Source organism: Cibotium barometz, chromosome 35 (genome assembly GCF_041138505.1).
Source record: "Cibotium barometz isolate CiBa-2024 chromosome 35, ASM4113850v1, whole genome shotgun sequence".
NCBI classification, from domain to species: domain Eukaryota; kingdom Viridiplantae; phylum Streptophyta; class Polypodiopsida; order Cyatheales; family Cibotiaceae; genus Cibotium; species Cibotium barometz.
This window is the reverse complement of record NC_141080.1, coordinates 44,785,121-44,807,242: the sequence shown is the minus strand read 5'-3', so window position 1 is coordinate 44,807,242 and position 22,122 is coordinate 44,785,121. Positions and strand designations below refer to the sequence as shown.

Genomic DNA, 22,122 nt, shown 5'->3' with positions numbered 1-22,122 from the left:
CCTTAGACTTTCCCAAATTGACATGAAGCTCTTGATAAGGCTACTTGACATTAAGCTCATGGTAAGACTTTTCCAAATTGACGTTAAGCCATGGTAAGACTACTTTTTTTATATGTTCTAGTGTCTGTTCGAGTGGGTAAGATGGCAAAGTGCCTTAGAAGGTAGGGCAAGTGAAATGATGTTAATCCTTGAAGTGGTTAACATACCTCCCCTACCCAATGGTGATTACGTCTTCGCATCACCTAGGTCGGTGGTGAGGTTATTCAGTTGGAGAGGTGTGGATGGTCAAAGATACACCATGAAGTTGTACAAGATTGAGTGGTAAATTTGGAACCAATCCACAACTAGAATGCAGGTTTCTTGTGTTCCATATTGAGAATCTAGCCTGCTTGATGGACACATGCTCGATAGGTTTGGTTGTAGGTTGTCTTCTTACATTAGCTTCCCCTTTTGTGAGAGAGAACCATCATGAAGGACCATCTCTTGTTTGCCTCCATCCGGGGATAGAGATCTCTCCCTTTACCCTTTTATCAAAGGAGTATTTCGGTGTGACAACGAAGTGAGGATGCGACGGGCGTGCTAGCACACAGACACAAATAAGGAAGTAGTTTTGCGGCTTAAAGACAAGACCCAACAACAGATGCTTCAGCAAGGCTAAGACTTGAACATGACATTTCTAGGGCTTTATCAAAAATCTTGTCAATGTGGATCAGCCATGGCCCTTTGGTATGGAAACTAAGAAGTGGCATTATAAATGGGTTCCTTGCCCCAACATTGTGTCAAAAATGGATCTAAAAAAATCATAGTTTATTGTATGTGTCAATATTATTTTCTTTTACAAGTGATTGAAAGAGTCCTTTAGTCAAGTTGGTAGGCCAAAGCTTAATTTGTGCAACTTAAAGTCTAGTATTACTAGAACAAGAGAAATGTTAAATTAATCTAGGTATTCTAACTCTTTGAGGTTGAGTGTGTACTCATTTGTATGTTTACATTTGCCAAAGGTTATTGCAGAAGGTGAAGAGGTAAAAAGCTTGAGAGATTCTTGATGTGTAAGCAATGATTCAAAGGTAGATGAATCAAGGAGGAAGTAATTGTGGATCTCTCTTGAGATCTTAATAAAAAAGTACCTCTTGGGTGAGAGGATTTGCAATGCAAAGATATCGTGCCTTTGGCATTGTCATTTTGTTAATCGTGGTTTAAATTAGTACTTGATACATTATCTTTTCAATGATTGATTTATTTTCTTAATTTTATCCTCCCTAGACTCAAAATGTGTTTCTATTACATTATATGTTGTAATAATTTAAATATCACTTCAGATGGGTCTTCTACATACAACAGGTGAAAGGCTTTTAAATAAAGTTCATTTTCTTGATGGACAACTTCCTGGAGGAAAGGTACTCTAAAGTCTTAAGATCGCAAATTGTGAAAACATAGAAAATGTGATCTGGATCATGCCCATTAAAATAAGTAGTGCATTACTCATGTGTGACTAGATTAGTGAAGGATTATTGCAACTTGGAAATAAAGGCATCCCACCTATGTATAAGAATGATTCAGTCTTTTAGCATGTGCAATCTGCCTTTCTGTATCTGCACAGAAGGGCTCGACATGATTTTGAGGACTCTCCATCGCCAAAGCCATGGCCATGGCGGCAAACAATCTGATTCTTGCAATGTGGGTTCATGTCCAAGGGCCTAATTGACCTAATTGACCTCCTATGTGATGGAAGAAAAAATAGGGTTTGGTTCAAATAAGATAATCCACCTAGCTTTCTAAAACAAAGGAAAATATCTATGCAATCTCCACTCAAATCCTCCACAACATGCAGCACATTTTGCATGTAAAAATTACAAGGCACATCTTTGACTGGAGCTTTTGCAAAATGCTAGAGAGATGGTTCTATGACTCTTTTTTTGTTCAAAGCTACAAGATGGGGCTCACTGAAAACTTGGTACTGATGATGATCTTTGATCATGACAAGACAGAGAACTCTGATATTTAGTTGTTGACAGATTCCATGGAGGTACTAAATTTGAACCAAATCCAATGTTCACCCTTGTTGCAATGGTAATGGATGTTTTCAACGTATTACAAACTCTCTTGTGCTACACAACTTTAAGGTCAAATGTGATGACAGTTGTTAATCACAGTAGAAAATCATAGGGAGACCTTTTGAGTTCACAACACCCTACCATAATAATGCTAATCTTGCAATCATCCATCATCAGATAGAATGCAAAATGTAGATTGGGATGGTACCATTGATGTATAGAAATTGTAAGGGATTACAAGTCTCCAAGATTACACAGAATGCCATGCAAATTCTTTCAAGTGTTCACACACGTCCTTGTATATCAAATTATAGCATCACTTTGATGATTTCATTGTGTTGATAGAAATTGAGAGATAATATGCCTCGCATGGGACTGTGTTTGAAGCTAGGGTAGAGGGGCTATTAACACAACAATCAAAAAAGGAAAACTTCACCTAACCCCTCAAGTTCCCATGAAGAAATTTAAAAGCAAAGATCCAATTGTGAAAAAAAAATTGACAATTTTTTCAAATTTGGATTTTTCCAAATTGGTTCTAAAATTATGCACAAAAAACTTTTCCAGTGTTAAGCCAACAACACGCGAGATCACCATATTCCCCACCACTGACAAGGCATTCTCATGTCTACAAGCACGCACAATAAGCAAGTAAACAGCACAACAGAAGTTGACTCTACTGGAGTGGGAAAGTGACTCCCACGAGTACTTGAATTTTGGGCATATGGAGGGGGGTTCGAATAACCCTCACATTAAAAAATATGAAACGATTCTTAGAAAAGCTTAAGCATTCAATGGAGGTGTTGGAAAACCGACCGCTCCTAAGGTGCACAATGGAGAGAGTCCAAATACACCCAGAAAACCTTGATATTGGCACTACATACCCATGTGATGGAAATTAAGAAAAAACTGTTTGTTGTTATTAAGAAGATTAAATCCATTTGGTTGATGGATCATGGACCTACCAGTTTATCAGCCAGCTACCCTTAGACACAAGTCTTTTAGACAGCCTTAAATTATGGGCATACAGACATGGTAGCAAGTAGTTTAACATCCCGAAGGCACACACACACTCAGATAACCAAGTACAGACAAAGGGAACCGTGTCAAAAACATCGCATACAATGGAGTTCAGAAATAACAAACATCAAGAGTCTCAATCAACTTCCTGTAAAGGAGCAGCAACATCCTCAGCTGTAAATTTCCCTTTGCCCTTCTCTGCCGCTCTCCCCTTTCCTTTCCTATCAAGGAGAGACTTCCTGTCCTTATCCAGCTTCAGCTTGGTGATCACTACTTTTGAAGGGTCTATCCCCACGTTCACCGTAGCACCTGCAAATTGTAACATAATTATGACAATTTTTCCATCCAATTAATAAATTTAAAAATGTAAATTAAAAACCTAAATATCATGCAAACAGTGCCATAGGTTTTAAAGGAAATTAGAACTGGAAGAACCCTAACCCTACTAGGTGGGGTGAAAGCTCCCAATGCAAGGAACCAAGATAGAACCTTGTTAGCCTAAGGTGTATGATACATATACACATATGTGTGTGGGTGTGCACACACACACACACACACACACATATATATATGTATATGAATGAAGATTATTTATGTAAATATGTGTATTTGTATGTATGTATACATCTGTATGTATAAATATGTCTATGTATATATGTATGATGTATATGTATACATATGCATGTACATATATGTATATGGATGTATGTACATGTCAGAATATGCAGCGGAAATGATAACCAAACTTGGGTAGACAAGAGTAAGTAGACTGCAGAAAATAAACAGCACAAGAAACACAGAGAGATAGGTGTGTAAACTCTTCTCTATACACAAGATCTCGGAAAAACTGAAGAGAAAGTGGTGGGGGCTGAGGGGCTATATATACATCTCCTAGAGGGCAGTCGGCCAGCAGCAGAGAGTGCCCACGACTGGAGAAAAATCCCACGACTGAATAAATGCAGTCGGCCAGCATTCTGATGCCCATGACTGACCAAAACCAGTCGGCCAGCAGCCCTGAAGCCCACGACTGATGAAGATCCAGTTGGCCAGCACTGGGGTGCTCCTGGCATTATCTGGCAGCCCTCCCACCACTAGGAAAAAATGGGAAAAAATAGGGAAAAATACGGGGAGTGTGGAAAAATGATATACGGACGGGCACACCCACATCAGAGGCCTTGGTGTATACAAATAGATAGGAGATGACTTCTAACACCCCCTCTCAGCTCCTGGCTGTGAAACCAACCCAAGGGAGCTGGAGTGCCGCCTGAGCGTAGCCTGAGGTAGAGACTTCGTGAAGAGGTCCGCCGCATTGTCCTCCGTCGAACAATAAAGTAGCAAGATGTCACCCGCCAAGATCTTCTCACGTACAAAGTGATACTGTATCTCTATATGCTTGGTCCGGGCATGAAAGACCGGGTTCCAAGCAATAGCTATACAACTCTGGTTATCGCACTGGATGACTGTGGGCTCCCTCTGTGGAAACCCAATCTCGCCTAGCAGCCTCCGCAGCCATACAACCTCACAAGCAGCACCACAAGCAGCCCGATACTCTACCTCTATCGAAGAAAGGGCAATAGTTGGCTGCCTCTTGCTGCTCCAAGAAACTGCTCCTAAGCCGAGAGTAAAAGTGTATCCTGAAGTAGATCTCCTCGTGTCTGGATCTCCTCCCCAATCTGAGTCACTCCAACCTTGGAGCTTGACTCCATTCCCTCCTGTGTTAAAGAGTCCCAGATCCTTCGTACTCTGCAGATACCGCAAGACCCGCAATCCTGCGTCCCAATGAGTCTTCAATGGCGTCTGCATAAAAGAGCTCAACAACCCCACGGAGAAGCTCAAGTCCAATCTGGTGTTCAGCAGCCAGATCAATGAACCAACCAACTTCCGGTACTGCGAGGCATCAACTGGCTCACAAGGATCTGTAACGGTTAACTTTGTATTCGGGTCCATCGGCGAAGTAATAGGCTTGCAGTTCTCCATCCCAAAGGCCTCAAGCAACTCATGAACATACCGCTGCTGAGAGACAAAAAACCCCCTCTGGGTCTGCCAGATCTCCAATCCCAAGAAGTGGAGTAAGCCTAAGTCGGTCATCTCAAACTCCTTTGACAAGGCAGCCTTCGTCACTCCAATGTGCTCCACATGACCGCCGGTGAGAATGAGATCATCCACATAAAGGATGATAAGTGTGACCATGCTGCGTTCCCAAAAGAGATACAGGTTCGGATCTGCAACCGATCTCTGAAATCCAGTCCGAATAAAGAAGGAATCAATCTTCTGATTCCAAGCCCTGGGAGCCTGCTTAAGACCATACAAGGCCTTACGTAACCTGTAAACCATCCCTTCCGATCCTGGAACAATGAAGCCTGGAGGCTGCTCAACGTACACCTCCTCCTGCAGGTCACCATTAAGGAACGCAGATTTTACATCCATCTGGTACACGGGCCACCTCTGAGAAGAAGCAAGGGCAAGAACGGTCCGAATCGTGGTCATCCGCGCTGTCGGTGCAAAGGTATCCTCGTAGTCGATACCTGGCCGCTGAGCATAACCTTTAGCCACAAGCCTGGCTTTGTGTTTGTCCACCGACCCATCAGCCGCGTACTTGGTCTTAAAGACCCATTTGACACCAATGACTGACCGCTTCGACGGCCTCGGTACCAACTCCCAAGTGTTGTTCTTCTCGATGACATCAAGTTCCACCTGCATGGCTTCCCTCCAAGTATCCTGTGAAAGGCCTCCTTTTACGGAAGTGGGCTCTTTGTCCCGTATGATACGAGACATCAAAGCATAGTTCACCTGAAGAAGGTCCGCTGTGTTGCTTTTATCTCGGACTCGATGTGATCTTCGAGGGCCGTCCTTTGTGGTCCACTCGGAGGGTAGCTCCGTGACACTTGACTCCCGAAGGGTGTCTAGGTACCCGAACAGATCGTGGAGCCTCCTGTGGTCGCGGGGGCTCAACCTCCTGTGATGACTGAGGTGGATCAACTGGAGTAGTAGACTGGGAATCATCATCAGACTCCTCTGGATCTCCAAGAAGTGGCGGCTCCTCGACAGTGGATGCTGGAACATGCTCGTCAAAGACCACATCCCGGCTGACAACAATCTCGTTCCTCTCTGGATCATACAACCTGTATCCCTTGGAAAGAGAGTTATACCCCACAAATACCAGCTTGCGGGACTTGGAGTCAAGCTTCCCCCTCTACTTCTTCGGAATATGTACATACGCGTCACTCCCAAAGACACGGAAGTGCGAGACATCGGGTTTCCTGCCAAAATATGCCTCAAATGGAGTCATATGGGGTACAGAAGTCGTCAGAGAGCGGTTAATGGTATGGACAGCCGTTGCCACAGCCTCGCCTCACAGTGGACGAGGAAGATCACAATGCTCCAGCATGGTCCTCGCCATCTCCACCACAGTCCTGTTCTTACGTTCAACAACTCCATTCTCCGAAGGCGATCTGGTATTGGCCAATTCCCTCTTGATGCCATGAATCGGAAAAATACAGTCGAGGAGAATTCACCTCCTTTGTCAGCCCTGAGAGTCTTGACCTGAAATCCAGACTCTTTCTCCACCATCACGTGCCAATCCTTGAACCGAGCAAAAGCCTGGTCCTTCTGGGAAAGAAAGTAGATCCACGTGAATCTGGTACAATCATCAACAAGCAGCATGAAGTAGAGAGATCCTCCCAAGGATGATATCTGCTGTGGTCCACACAAGTCAGTGTGAATCAACTCCAATAATTTCGAAGCCCGCCTGGAAGCCTGCTTCGGAAAGGATTCCCTGTGCTGCTTACCACGTATGCAAGAACTGCAGCGTCCTTGCCTATTACCAACATCTGGCAAGCCAACCACCATCTGGTCCCGGAAGACACGCCGCAAAGCATCCACATTTAAGTGGCCAAAACGAAAGCCTATCAATGAGGAGAGTGCAGAGAGCTTGTAGATGCCATTCTCCACACCGCCTTCCCAAACAACTTTGCCTGTCTCACGGTCCCTTAGAGGGACTGAATGCTCCTCAAATTCCACCCGAAAGCCAGTCTTGCATACCTCATGCACTGACAGAAGATGAAAACCCAGAGCAAGGACATAAAGAACACGGGAAGCATGCTTGCCCCCCTTGCTGTCATGTGCATCACAGATGCCATGGACATTTCCAGGGCTAGATCCAGAAGAGGCAAGCAGAAAAAAGACTATGAACCAGTAGTCGGCCAGTTCCTCATGAACTCCAAGGGACTATAAATAGCCCCTCTTGCTCTATGTTTTACTCATTCACTCCCACTAGGGGTGTGGGTCACTTAGGGGTCCCATAGGGGACAGATTTAGGGATTAACAACCTTTTTATGAAGGCAGCCTATGGCTGTACAGATTTGTACCTTTTTTTGTACATAGTATATACTGAAATTCCAGCACTTCACTCTCTCTCTCTACTCTCTCTCTCTACCTGCGTTTTTGCATCATGGTGCGTTTTTGCATCAGGAGGTCTTCAAGAGTGTTGAGGGCTGAAAGAAGACTACCCAGAGCTTCCGCGCGTTACATTGGTATCAGAGCATCAGGCCCAGCCAATCTAAACACTGATTCAGTCCCATATGATGGTGTACAGGTCCAAGGTACAGGAAAGTACACGGATTCGAAGCCCAAGGCAAGAACACAGATCGGGAAGAACTCCCAGGAGGTTTGTTGGTGGTGTTCCACAGTGCCAGATGGGGATGGCAGTTCCGTGAGCCAGATGGGTTCTAAGGGAACGGTCCCAAGGGAGGTTGATCCTCCAAGGGTGATGTGAGAGTGCCAAACTCAGTTCCAGGAACGAAGACCCAGACCGTGTTCAGAGCCAGGGGCAGGAATGGATTGTGGACTAGAGGAAGACCAGATGCATAGATCTTCATCAGAGACAGAGTGGTTTGGAGAACAGAACGGAGTTTCAGAGAAAAAGGTTTGCCAGGGATGGATGATGACAGAGGGACTTCGGAACAGGATTGGGATGATGACAGTCATCCAAGAGCAGGTTGGATTCCCGTCATCAAGTTTAGCAGAGGGGGATGTCATGTGCATCACAGATGCCATGGACATTTCTAGGGCTAGATCCAGAAGAGGCAAGCAGATAAAGACTAGGAACCAGATAGAGTCAGACTATGGAGCATGTGGCCAGTTTGGATGTGGAGAAGAACCAGGGTACAGTCGGCTGTACCAGAAAACAGGTCGGCTGACGTGGCAGCAGCAGGCGCATGAAGACAAGGCCAAGATCACCCAGTCGGCTGAGTGAAAAGCCATTTAATGAACTCAAAACTGGCCGACCAGCAGTCGGCCAGCTCCTACATTGTCCAAGGCCCATATATAAAGGCTCTAGTACTCATCATTGAAAGCATTCACTCCCACTAGGGGTGTGGGTCACTTAGGGGTCCCATAGGGGACAGATTTAGGGATTAACAACCTTTTTATGAAGGCAGCCTATGGCTGTACAGATTTGTACCTTTTTTTGTACATAGTATATACTGAAATTCCAGCACTTCACTCTCTCTCTCTACTCTCTCTCTACCTGCGTTTTTGCATCATGGTGCGTTTTTGCATCAGGAGGTCTTCAAGAGTGTTGAGGGCTGAAAGAAGACTACCCAGAGCTTCCGCGCGTTACATTAATGTAACGCGCGGAAGCTCTGGGTAGTCTTCTTTCAGCCCTCAACACTCTTGAAGACCTCCTGATGCAAAAACGCACCATGATGCAAAAACGCAGGTAGAGAGAGAGTAGAGAGAGAGAGTGAAGTGCTGGAATTTCAGTATATACTATGTACAAAAAAAGGTACAAATCTGTACAGCCATAGGCTGCCTTCATAAAAAGGTTGTTAATCCCTAAATCTGTCCCCTATGGGACCCCTAAGTGACCCACACCCCTAGTGGGAGTGAATGAGTAAAACATAGAGCAAGAGGGGCTATTTATAGTCCCTTGGAGTTCATGAGGAACTGGCCGACTACTGGTTCATAGTCTTTTTTCTGCTTGCCTCTTCTGGATCTAGCCCTGGAAATGTCCATGGCATCTGTGATGCACATGACATCCCCCTCTGCTAAACTTGATGACGGGAATCCAACCTGCTCTTGGATGACTGTCATCATCCCAATCCTGTTCCGAAGTCCCTCTGTCATCATCCATCCCTGGCAAACCTTTTTCTCTGAAACTCCGTTCTGTTCTCCAAACCACTCTGTCTCTGATGAAGATCTATGCATCTGGTCTTCCTCTAGTCCACAATCCATTCCTGCCCCTGGCTCTGAACACGGTCTGGGTCTTCGTTCCTGGAACTGAGTTTGGCACTCTCACATCACCCTTGGAGGATCAACCTCCCTTGGGACCGTTCCCTTAGAACCCATCTGGCTCACGGAACTGCCATCCCCATCTGGCACTGTGGAACACCACCAACAAACCTCCTGGGAGTTCTTCCCGATCTGTGTTCTTGCCTTGGGCTTCGAATCCGTGTACTTTCCTGTACCTTGGACCTGTACACCATCATATGGGACTGAATCAGTGTTTAGATTGGCTGGGCCTGATGCTCTGATACCAATGTAACGCGCGGAAGCTCTGGGTAGTCTTCTTTCAGCCCTCAACACTCTTGAAGACCTCCTGATGCAAAAACGCACCATGATGCAAAAACGCAGGTAGAGAGAGAGAGTAGAGAGAGAGAGTGAAGTGCTGGAATTTCAGTATATACTATGTACAAAAAAAGGTACAAATCTGTACAGCCATAGGCTGCCTTCATAAAAAGGTTGTTAATCCCTAAATCTGTCCCCTATGGGACCCCTAAGTGACCCACACCCCTAGTGGGAGTGAATGCTTTCAATGATGAGTACTAGAGCCTTTATATATGGGCCTTGGACAATGTAGGAGCTGGCCGACTGCTGGTCGGCCAGTTTTGAGTTCATTAAATGGCTTTTCACTCAGCCGACTGGGTGATCTTGGCCTTGTCTTCATGCGCCTGCTGCTGCCACATCAGCCGACCTGTTTTCTGGTACAGCCGACTGTACCCTGGTTCTTCTCCACATCCAAACTGGCCACATGCTCCATAGTCTGACTCTATCTGGTTCCTAGTCTTTATCTGCTTGCCTCTTCTGGATCTAGCCCTAGAAATGTCCATGGCATCTGTGATGCACATGACACTTGCCGTCGAGAATAATCTCCATCCGGCCCTCACTATGTATCGGAATAGTGGAGTTATCGCCAATAAAGATACGACCTGACTGCCGTTTAAGATCCAGAAAGAAGTCACGGGATGGAGTCATGTGCCTGGAAGCACCACTGTCGAGAATCCATTCCCGGGTATCCTTCGCGGTGAAGCCAACTGCCTCCTCGCTCGAAGATGATGAAGCATCGGAGTCCACCATCTCTAAGTGCACAAATGCCGGAGTCTTCGCAGCTGAGGCTGAGAAATCAGCACTCTTCCCTGTCCGCTTAGGGCACTTCTTCCAGTAGTGGCCTTTCTCGCCACAATCATTACAAGATCTTTCGGCCTTCAGCTTCTCTCGTTTTGGATCAGGCTTCTTCTCAAAAACTTCTCCGGTGAAGCCTTTCTTTTGCCCTTGTTGGTATTACGGCCTTTCGACCGTTGGCCAGTTAAGGCCTCCGAACCTCCGCCGTGAGGAGAATTCGTGAAACGTTCCTCCTGGTCCAAGACCATTGGCACAAGCTCCTCCCAAGTAATGGTGCTGAGCCTGCCACTCGTGATCAACGAGGAATAGAAGACAGAATACTGACCAAGCAAGCGGGAAAGTAACGTGATGGCCATATCTTCTGATGATCTCTCTTTCCCAGCTTGAAGGACTTCCTGCTGAAGGGCCTGCAGCTTGTTAATGTGTTCACGCATCGTCGAAGACTTTGCAGGGTTCATAACCCGCATCTGCACTTCCAAGGATATCCGCTTCATGGGTGACACCCTGTTATACAAAGAAGCCAGGTGCTCCCATATGCCTCTCGCCAGCGTCATGTGCTTCACATGGTTGATCACCTATGGTGTGCAATTGAGGAAAATAAACGACCGGACCCTGGCATTGACACCATCCCACATGTGTGCCTGTGCCTCTCGGTCCTTCCTCGTCGATAATAACTTCCCTTCCTCAGCTTCCAACCGTGGCACCCCTATGATAATAAAATCAGCAAGGTCATATGACTCCAGAACTGACTCCATCATGACCTTCCAGATGCCGTAATTGGACCCGTCGTCCAACTGACGATCCACTGGGAACGTGGGGAGAGTCGGAATCTTCACGTGCTTCTCAGCCATCTCTAGTAAATTTGCCATCGCGGAGAGACCAGATCAGGTATGGCAGCTTATGGGTGGGACGAGTTCGTCCGTGACCTTAAGCAGCGGTTTTTACCGCCCCACTACCTTGAGCGACTCGAAGACGAGTTCAGGGGAGCGCGTCAAAACGCGCAACTGTTAGAAGTCATCTCCTGTCTAGTTTTATACACCAGGGCCTTTGTTGTGGGTGTGCCCGCCCTTATGAGGTGTTTTCCCATTTTTCCCCACACTCCGTATTTTTCCCCTATTTTTTCCCATTTTTCTGAGGCTTGGGAGGGCTGCCATGTGATGCCAGGAGCACTCTGAAGCTGGCCGACTGGATCTACATCAGTCGTGGGCTGTCAGAGTGCTGGCCGACTTGTTCTGACTAGGCGGAGGCATCTGTAGCTGGCCGACTGCTATTTTCAGCAGTCGTGGACATTTTTCTCAGTCGTGGGCTTTCCTGATGCTGGCCGACTGCCCTCTAGGGGAGTATATATAGGTCCTCAGCCCCCATGCCTTATTTGTATCATATCTCGGGATCTTCTTGTGTATATAGAGCAGAGTTACACGCCTACATCTCTCTCTCTCTTGTGCTGTTTTTCTGCCTGCGTTTTTGCTTTTGCTCTTGTGTTCCCAGATTTGGTCATCATCTCCGCTGCATATTCTGACATGGTATCAGAGCCTAGGCTCTAGATAGGTCTTGGGATTTGTGTGAGCAAGAGGGGGGCTGTTTTGTGGCTGATTGGTGGACTGTTCTGGATTGTTCGGGAAGAGGAGAAGCAAGAGGAAGGCGGGCTGATTTGCTGGACAGCCACTTGCAGGTATCAGTTCTTCTTTGTTCCCACCCACCCACCCTTTTCAGAGTACATCCCCGCTGTGGCAGATCTGTTTGAGATGGCCGAGAGACATGTGAAGATCCCGACATTCCCCACGTTTCCGGTGGACCGTCAGTTGGACGGGAGCAACTACGGCATATGGAAGGTGACGATGGAATCCGTTCTGGAGTCCTACGATCTCGCCGATTTCGTCGTTGTTGGTGTTCCACGGCCGGAAGTAGAGGAAGGGGAGTTACCGTCAACCCGAAAGGACCGGGAGGCCCAGACGCAGATGTGGGATCGCGTCAACGCCAGGGTCCGTTCGTTTATTTTCCTCAACTGCACACCGCAAGTAATCAGTCATGTCAAGCACATGACGCTGGCCAGAGGTATATGGCAGCATTTGGCCTCACTTTATAACACGGTATCGCCCATGAAGAGGATTTCTTTGGAAGTACAGATGCGGGTTATGAGCCCTGCAAAGTCGTCGACGATGCGGGAGCATATTAACAAGCTGCAGGCTCTTCAGCAGGAAGTTCTTCAAGCTGGGAAGGAGATATCGTCAGAGGACATGGCCATCACGTTGCTGTCACATTTGCCCTCTTCGTACTCAGCATTCTACTCGTCTTTGATTACCAGTGGCAGGCTCAGCACCATCACGTGGGAGGAGCTTGTGCCCATGGTCTTGGACCAGGAGGAACGATTCACGAACCCTCCTCAGGGTGGAGGTTCGGAGGCCTTAACTAGCCAACGGTCGAAAGGCCGTAACTCGTGCAAAGGGAAGGCTTCATCGGAGAAGTCTTCTGAGAAGAAGTCCGACGTTGACCGCGAGAAACTGAAGGCAGAGAGGACTTGTAATGATTGTGGCGAGAAAGGCCACTACTGGAGGCAGTGTCCCAAGCGGAAGACCGAGAAGGGTGAAGACTCCTCAGCAGCAATCATGAAGACTCCGGCTTTTGTGCACCTGGAGGTGATGGACACCGATGCTTCATTTTCTTCAGGCAAGGAGGAGATTGGAGGACTCTCCGCAACGGATACTCGGGAGTGGATTCTCGATAGTGGTGCTTCCAGGCACATGACTCCTTCCCATTCCGGTTTACAGGATCTCTGCAGGTGTTCTGGTCAGATTCTTACTGGGGATACGTCCACTATCCCAGTTCACAGTGAGGGCAGGATGGAGATAGTTCCCGATGGCAGAGGGGGGAAGCATTCCTCCCAGGTGTTGTATGTTCCGGCACTTGGTTATCATCTGTTGTCAGTGCATCAGGTTTGCAAGACTGGCGTACGGGTGGAGTTTGATGAGCATTTTGTTGCTCTCCGGGACAAAGCAACAGGCCAAGTGGTTTGGGAAGGTGGAGTGGAGAATGGAGTCTACAGGCTTTCAGCACTCTCTCTCCCAGGTCCTCAAGATTGTGATGAGTGGCAGTATGGTAATAGCTACTCAGGTGTGGATACGCTGCAAGTGCGAGCTTTCCGGGACCAGATGGTGGATAGCTTACCAGTAGATGGCAGCAGTTGGCAGGAACTTTCCAGTACTGAGGTTGGTAGTTCTTGTGTTCGTGAGTCAGAGGAAGCTGAACAGGTCACTTATGCTCTGATGTCTCGTAGTGTTCGGGACATAGAACTTCCAGTAGTTGAGGATGTTCTTTCCACGGGGACCTTCAGAAAGCCAGGCAGGTGACAGGTGATTACTTGCAGAAGGAGGTGGTTTCTCCAGGCTTTGTGGTTCCGGATTCAGAGGGGGTGGTTGACAGGTTTCAGAAGGCCTTGCGTGGTCTTCAGAAGGTTTCCAGGACTTGCTTGTGCACCGTAACAGGTGTTGATCCTTGTGAGCAGTGTGATGTCTCTGTGATTCAGAAGCTGTATGGTTCATGGATCTGGTTGATGGACACCGGATTGGACGGGAGCTTCCTGATGAGGCAGTTGAGCTCTTGGTTGCAGATGTCTCTTTGTGAGGCAGGATTGCGTTTCCTGTGGTTTCTGCGGCATGCGAAGGATCATGGACTCTTGTACACAGGAGGGGGATTGTTGGATGGAGTCCGACTCCACGGTTGGAGTGACTCGGTTTGGGGAGGAGATCCGGACTCGAGGAGATCTACTTATGCCCGAGGAGCAGTTTTACGGAGCATGAGGAGGTTACATTGCAGGTTTGGGCTTCCACTGGAGGAACCCTTGGTCATCCAGAGACACTTTGTTCGTGAACAAATTGTTGCTGATGACATCTTGCTGGAGTTCTGTTCGACGGAGGACAGTACGGTGGACCTCTTCACGAAGTCGCTCTCAGGATTTGCTCAGGCGGCACCCCAGCTCCCAGTGGTTGGTTACACAGCCAGGAGCTGAGAGGGGGTGTTAGAAGTCATCTCCTGTCTAGTTTTATACACCAGGGCCTTTGTTGTGGGTGTGCCCGCCCTTATGAGGTGTTTTCCCATTTTTCCCCACACTCCGTATTTTTCCCCTATTTTTTCCCATTTTTCTGAGGCTTGGGAGGGCTGCCAGGTGATGCCAGGAGCACTCTGAAGCTGGCCGACTGGATCTACATCAGTCGTGGGCTGTCAGAGTGCTGGCCAACTTGTTCTGACTAGGCGGAGGCATCTGTAGCTGGCCGACTGCTATTTTCAGCAGTCGTGGACATTTTTCTCAGTCGTGGGCTTTCCTGATGCTGGCCGACTGCCCTCTAGGGGAGTATATATAGGTCCTCAGCCCCCATGCCTTATTTGTATCATATCTCGAGATCTTCTAGTGTATATAGAGCAGAGTTACACGCCTACATCTCTCTCTCTCTTGTGCTGTTTTTCTGCCTGCGTTTTTGCTTTTGCTCGTGTTCCCAGATTTGGTCATCATCTCCGCTGCATATTCTGACAGCAACCAGTCCTTCAGTTTGCCAATAGAATTTCGACCTTGTGTCTGCAATTAGGCTTATCTGATACGGACAAGAAAGGGCAGTTTTTGTATGGCCTGGACACGCAAATCCAATGGGAGGTGCGTATGTTTAGACCAGCCACCTTTGAGGACGCACTCTCGCTTGCGCAGAGTGCAGAAGTGAAACACAATGGTGGCAAGCCCAAGACTTCCCAGCCGGCTTCTCCCAAGGCTAACGCCTCGGGGGGCAAAAGCCAGAACCACACGGGGTCTTCCCCAGGACAGAGCCCGGGAGCCTCTGGCTCCAAGAACTCGAACAATGCGTCTAAGCTTACTCCAGACCAAAAAGCGGAGGCAGGCAAGACAGGTGGCAAGTTGAGTGCTGAGGAGCTTTCTCAGTACAGGAAGGAGGGTAGATGTTATTTTTGTCACACAAAAGGACATACTTCTCGGGATTGTCCGAAGAAGCCTCCAAAGGCCGCCGCCGCCTCCACAGCTTCCGTGGTGAGCATAGCTCCACCACAGATCCCAGCGGCTACCCCTACTTCTTCAACCCCCGGTGCTTCAGTTGGAGCAATTATTAGCCGGGAGCTTGAAGATAAGCAGAAGGGCGCCCATGACCAGGAGTATGAGCGCAACGAATTGCTCAAGTCCTTTGGCTACATAGGTGGCCAGAGAGTCGTCGTCTTGTTTGACAGCGGCAGCACGGAGGATGTGATCACGGAAGAGGCCGCTAGGCGTGCCTGTTTCGAGCTAAACAAGTTGAGGGTTTTAGCACAGGTATGACAACGAGCGTCAAGTATGAAGCTCTAGGTGCTAAATTAGTGATTCAGGGCATAGAGTTTGTGCGTGACTTTATGGTTGCCCCTCTTGTAGGAGCAGACATAATTTTGGGTATCCAGTGGTTTCACAAGTTTCTTCCTGATGTCAAGTGGGACAAGCACGCGTTCCAGATTGATCGGAATGTGTCAAACACCCCGGTGACCATTAAGTGTGAGCCAGGTATTCCAAACTTTCCGCTCATAAGCCACTTGCAGGCTAAGCGAGCAGTCAGGAAAGGCGCACAGTGTGCGATGATTTACGTCCAGACAGCCCAGACGATGGCCAGTGCTTCCGAGAAGTACTCGGTTCTCCATGAAAAGTTCCAGAAGATTTTTCTTCGGGACAATCTCCCTCCCCAGCTTCCCCCGTCCAGACCGGAGGATCACAAGATTGACCTCCTCCCAGGCTCGGAACCCCCGAGCAAGTTTCCGTATCGCCTTTCTAAGGCAATGGAATCGGAGTTGGACCGCCAACTCCAAGAATTGTTGCAAGCTGGCTTCATCCGCCCCAGCGTGTCGCCATTTGCAGCACCGATCTTATTTGTCAAGAAGAAAGATGGGTCTTCTCGGTTGTGTGTATATTATCGTGCACTCAACAAGCTGACTATCAAGAGCAGATTCCCGATGCCTCGAAATGACTATATTCTCGAGAGGCTGAATGGAGCTAAGGTGTTCTCTAAATTGGATTTAAAGAGTGGGTACCACCAGGTTCGGATTGTTGAGGGGGACATCCCCAAGACAGCTTTCCGTACAGAACGGGCCCACTATGAATTTGTGGTCATGCCATTTGGATTGACGAACGCCCCAGCTACATTTAACCGCATGATGATGCGTATTTTCCGGGAGTTGATTGGAGTGTGTGTGTTCATATTTCTGGACGACATACTCATATTTTCAGCTACAGTTGAGCAGCATGACATTGATGTGGAGAAAGTCCTTAAGTTGCTGGAAAGCAACGAGCTCTATGTCAATGAAAAGAAGTCAGAATTTTATCTGTTCCAGGTACATTACTTGGGATATATAATCAGTGCCGAAGGCATTCGACTTGATCCGGCTAAAGTGGCCGAGATTGTTAACTGGGAAGTACCTCAGACTGCTTATGACATTAGATCATTTGTGGGTATATGCCAGGCATATTCCACCCACATTGATAAGTTTTCTGATCTCTCGGCAGACCTCACCGATCTGCTAAAGGGAGTGAAAACAAGGAGGCAAAAGATTCGAATGACTCCACGAGCGTTGGAGGCATTCCACAACCTCAAGGTGGCTTTGTCAGAAGCGCCTTGTCTAGCCCTTGCCTCGTGGGACGAACCATTTCAAGTGATCACCGATGCGAGTAACATCGCAATTGGAGGTGTATTGCAACAGAATGGTCATCCGGTAGCTTACATGTCTCGTAAGTTACTGCCCGCCGAAAAGAATTACTCAGTCTATGATCGTGAACTCCTAGCAGTCATTCAAGCCTTGAAACATTGGAAACATTTCCTGACTTCGAGGTTCGTACTGACCATCAGGCATTGCGCTGGATTCAGACGATGCCAAGTGCACAGTGGAGTGATCGACAACACCGCTGGAGTCAGATATTCCAGCAGTTTGGTGGCATGATTGAGTACCTTCCAGGAAAGGCCAATCCAGTGGCCGATGCTTTGAGCAGGAAGGGACAAGTATCTACGATTCAGACCACTAGACTGGACCTTGTTGGTACAGGACTAGAAGACATGAAGCACACGTACGCGAATTCCGAGGAATTCGGTACTCAGTGGGAACAGGCATTGGATGCCACAGGACCATGCCATTTTCTGATACGCGATGGTTGGCTTTACTACAAAGGCCGACTGTGTGTCATGAAATCATTCCGGGCAACTCTTCTCCATGATGCCCATGACGCCATTACAGGTGGTCATAGGGGCATGAATTCGACTCTGGAGAAATTAGAACGGCAATACTATTGGCCAAAGATGAGGCGTGATGTGTTTACATATGTACAACGCTGTGACATTCGTCAAAAGGTGAAAGCTCCTCGTGGAAAGAAGATAGGGTTGTGACAGCCTTTGCCAATTCCTGAGGGTCCTTTCCAAGACATTTCGATGGACTTTGTCACAAATCTGCCTCCCAGTCCGAGTAAGCGTAATACACAGTGTTTGACTATTGTTGACAGGTTCAACAAATTTGTGATGCTTATTCCTTGCAGGGCCAATGTGACCGCCGAGGATGTTGCCCAGCTATTTATTCGGCATTGGTACCCGATTGGTGGGATTCCTAGGACCATAGTGTCAGACCGAGATGCCAAGTTTACCAGTCATTATTGGAGGGCATTGTTTGATAATTTTGGTACTAAGTTGAATTTTTCCAGTGCATTCCACCCACAGACAGATGGCCAGACAGAGATATACAACCAGTTGGCCTTTGATGTGCTGAAGTGCTATGTCCACGATCAGCAAGGTAAGTGGGAATCGTTTTTGCCTTTAGTTCAAGTTGTTTTGAATGACTCTTTTTCTTCAGCTATTGGCAGGACTCCATATGAGGCAGCGTTTGGAAGGTCTTTCCAGTCGTTGTTAACCAGGACTTCGTCTTCAGTACCGGAGGCGAACAGACTGACGGAGTCTTACTAGGAGATCCTCGAGTCCGTTAAAGACAGATTGGCTAAAGCGCAAGAGGCCTACACTCGATAGGCCAATAAAGACCGAAGGGACATGAAGTTTTCGGAAGGAGATTGGGTATATCTTCGGATTATGAAGCAAAGATTAAAGCAGGTGGGCAAGCGATGCCCAAAGTTGTCTTTCAGGAGCTTCGGACCATTCTCCATCCGGAAAAAGATTAATGAGGTGTCTATGCAGTTAAAGCTACCTCCGAGTTGGACTATGCACGATGTATTTCATGTCAGTTGGTTGAAGCCATATGCAGGTCCACCCCCTTCCGAGGTCAAAGACGAAGCGGAACCAGACATCATTGATGAAGCAGAAGTAATGGTTCCAGAACAGATCCTTCTGCACCGTTTCAAGCATGGCTCAGGCCGAAGACTACGACAGTTCCTCACGAAGTTTCAGGACCGAGGAACTCATGAAGCGGTATGGCTCGACAAAGAATTTTTCGAAGACTATCCGGCATTATTGACGGATTATTTGGAGGCTATGCAGCTTCCGTCAAGTTAAGCAGAAGGGGATGTCACGTGCATCCCGCACTTGGATGCCACGTAGACATTTCTATACAGAAGGTGCAGGACCTGGGATGGTGAACTGGTCCCATGTGAGCCCAGTCCGGGACGAGTCAGCCAGGGATCCATCTCAGTCGTCCGAGGTCAGGTGTGCATTGTCTTGCACATGAGTCCAAGGTCAGGTGTGCAATGTCCTGCACAAGCAGCAGTGCCAGTCCGCGCTGTGAGTCTCCCTCTGGAATGATGTCAGATGTGCTGTGTATCTGGTTTGCAACTAGATGCCAGACATCTGTAGGCATGTAGGTTTGCATGTAGAGATGGGGCCAGCCCATAGGGCTACCCCAGTGCAAGGATTTGCATTTTGCATTCTTAGTCTGGGCATGGGGGAGGTGTAGAACCACCCCCAAGGGGCCAGGAGGGCCCAAGATTTGCCCACCAGCCAAGGCATGGGCTGGAGGGGCTGTCGGCCAGCTGTACTACTGCTGGACAGGTAGCCGACCAGGTCTAGTACCCTACCCACCTAGTCGGCCAGGTGTAGGGAGCTGTCCCACACCTCTGCGCAGCATGCCCAGCAGCCAGGGTGCTGCCCAGAAGCATGCGCAGGCTGGACAATGTTTAACATAGTGTGAAAACACTTTAATAATTAAATTCAGTCGTGGAGCTCCCTGAAGCCAGTCGACTGCATAAAGTAGAGGGTATAAATACCCAAGACATAAATCATTTCACTCATCTCATAATTCACCAAGAGCTCCAAGCATTCAAGGGCCAGGACAGCCAAGAGTTTGCTAAAGCAAAGGGGTGAAGGACTGAAGGTCAAGGGCAGGTTTTCCAGCCAAGAAAAGGTCAAGTACTTTGTATTTGTTTCAGATTTACATCATTCTAATAAAGCAAATACACCATCCGTGGTGGGGGCCCTACAGAGGGTAATTGGGACCCAATACTGTGTCCTTCTCCATCTTCCCCTTCTCTCTCTATTTTCTGCACATCGTCTTTCAGTTTGTGCGTTAATTCCGTCGCGAAAAGAGTGCTGTTTTCTGAGTTTTGAAGTACCGATCCTTCTCCGAAGCTTCCACATATTACACTCCCCCTCTTGCTCAGAAAAAACGCCCAAGATCTCCTAGGGTTCTAATACCATGTCAGAATATGCAGCGGAAATGATAACCAAACTTGGGTAGACAAGAGCAAGTAGACTGCAGAAAATAAACAGCACAAGAAACACAGAGAGATAGATGTGTAAACTCTTCTCTATACACAAGATCCCGGAAAAACTGAATGAGAAAGTAGTGGGGACTGAGGGGCTATATATACATCTCCTAGAGGGCAGTCGGCCAGCAGCAGCAGAGAGTGCCCACGACTGGAGAAAAATCCCACGACTGAATAAATGCAGTCGGCCAGCATTCTGATGCCCACAACTGATCAAAACCAGTCGGCCAGCAGCCCTGAAGCCCACGACTGATGAAGATCCAGTCGGCCAGCACTGGGGTGCTCCTGGCATCATCTGGCAGCCCTCCCACCACTAGGAAAAAATGAAAAAAATAGGAAAAAATACGGGGAGTGTGGAAAAATGATATACGGGCGGGCACACCCACAACAGAGGCCCTGGTGTATACAAATAGATAGGAGATGACTTCTAACAGTACATACATACACATTTATATATAAGTATCTACATATAAATGCATGTATGTAGGACGAAGGTATATATATTCGTATGTATGTATGTAAATAACCCTACAAAAAGCAGGTAGAATTCCAACTAGCCCTAATCTAAACCTACATGATGGACAAGAAACCCTAGTTCATACCGTTCACTTTCTCACGGGTAATGCGCTCAATGTGGATCACCCACTTCCGTCTGTAGACCTGCACAACCTTGCCTTCTCTGCCCTTGTAGGTGCCTCTGATCACTTGGACCTCATCATCTTTCCGAACAGGAACAGATCGCACCTGGAGGCAGATTATAAACAAACACATGATCAAAAACCCTCACCCTAATCCGAATTGAGCGGAACCCTAAACCTATACTAAATTTGAACCTGAGATCTATCCCATTTCTTGTGAAAGCTTCAAAGGTTGAGCCATGGTCAGAGGGCTTACATTGTACTTGTTCTTCAGCGCAGAAGAGAGAGGGGAGCTCATGAGAACACGCCTCACGCTGGAAGGGGCCGTGAAGTGGGCCTTCCTCGACTTCCGTCTGGAGCTGCTAACTCCTGTACACACACACACACAGGTGTGAGCCAAACCACAACTCTGCAAAAACGGATCCCAGCAGCGTGCATACACAAAGCACATACTCGGATTATACTTCATCTTGAAGACCTTCCTCCCTGCAGAAAGCGACGCAGATGCCGGCTTCCCTATACCCTAAACCGCGTTGCCTGTCTATCTCTACCTTCGGAACATATCTCCACCATTTAACAATAAACATCTTATGTATGATTTGAAGATTTACATTATTTATGTATGATTTTAAGATTTACACATATAATATGTATTATTTGAAGACTTGCATTATTTATGTATGATTTTAAGATTTACACATATCATGTATGAGTTGAAGATTTTCATTGTTTCACAACAGATTTCTTTAGCTCCCTTTTTTCAGAAATAAATCTGACATCAGAAACAAATCGGAAATAAATTCTTCTTCTTTTAGCATGTTCTGGTCTACATGTATCTTTCTCGACCACCGTCGTAGCTGAAGATTGGCTCTCTCTCAATAGGGCTGTAGGCAAAGGCTTCCTCTCTCTCAGCAAGACTTTCGTAACTCCCTCTCTCAGGAAGACATGTATGGTAAATATATGGTAGCATGTATTGAGTTGAAATCATATGTTGCCACAAAGGAGGGGGTATTGTCTGCACAATAAGGCTTAGCATTGGAAAAGAAAGACACAAAGGAAAAGTTGGAAGCTAATTTGGAAGAGGCAAAGGCAAAGTTGCAAGGTGATTTAGAAGAGCCCAACCCCCATGCCCTCTCTAGATGCCATCATGATAGTTACATTGGAAGAGGAAAAATGATGAAAGAGTAAAGCGCTCAATGTGCGGATGGTTGACCTCACAAAAGGCCCCATGCCTAGGGAAGATGGTGACACCCTATGTGAGAAAAGGGAACTCACATGTACTCCATCCATAGATGCATGGCATGTGGGG

The 22,122-nt window shown here is 47.4% G+C and overlaps 1 protein-coding gene across 1 annotated transcript; it reads right to left on the bottom strand.

Moving 5' to 3' along the window:
- Window positions 1-2,949: 2,949 nt before the first annotated feature.
- On the bottom strand, window positions 2,950-21,863 carry LOC147618494 (large ribosomal subunit protein uL24z-like). The gene is made up of 5 exons (XM_086774930.1): window positions 21,844-21,863; window positions 21,267-21,379; window positions 21,070-21,182; window positions 20,778-20,919; window positions 2,950-3,380 (listed from the first exon to the last, which is right to left on the bottom strand). The coding sequence occupies exons 2-5, from the start codon at window positions 21,280-21,282 to the stop codon at window positions 3,208-3,210; spliced, it is 444 nt and encodes a 147-aa protein (XP_086631056.1). The 5' UTR covers window positions 21,283-21,379; window positions 21,844-21,863; the 3' UTR covers window positions 2,950-3,207.
- Window positions 21,864-22,122: the final 259 nt, after the last annotated feature.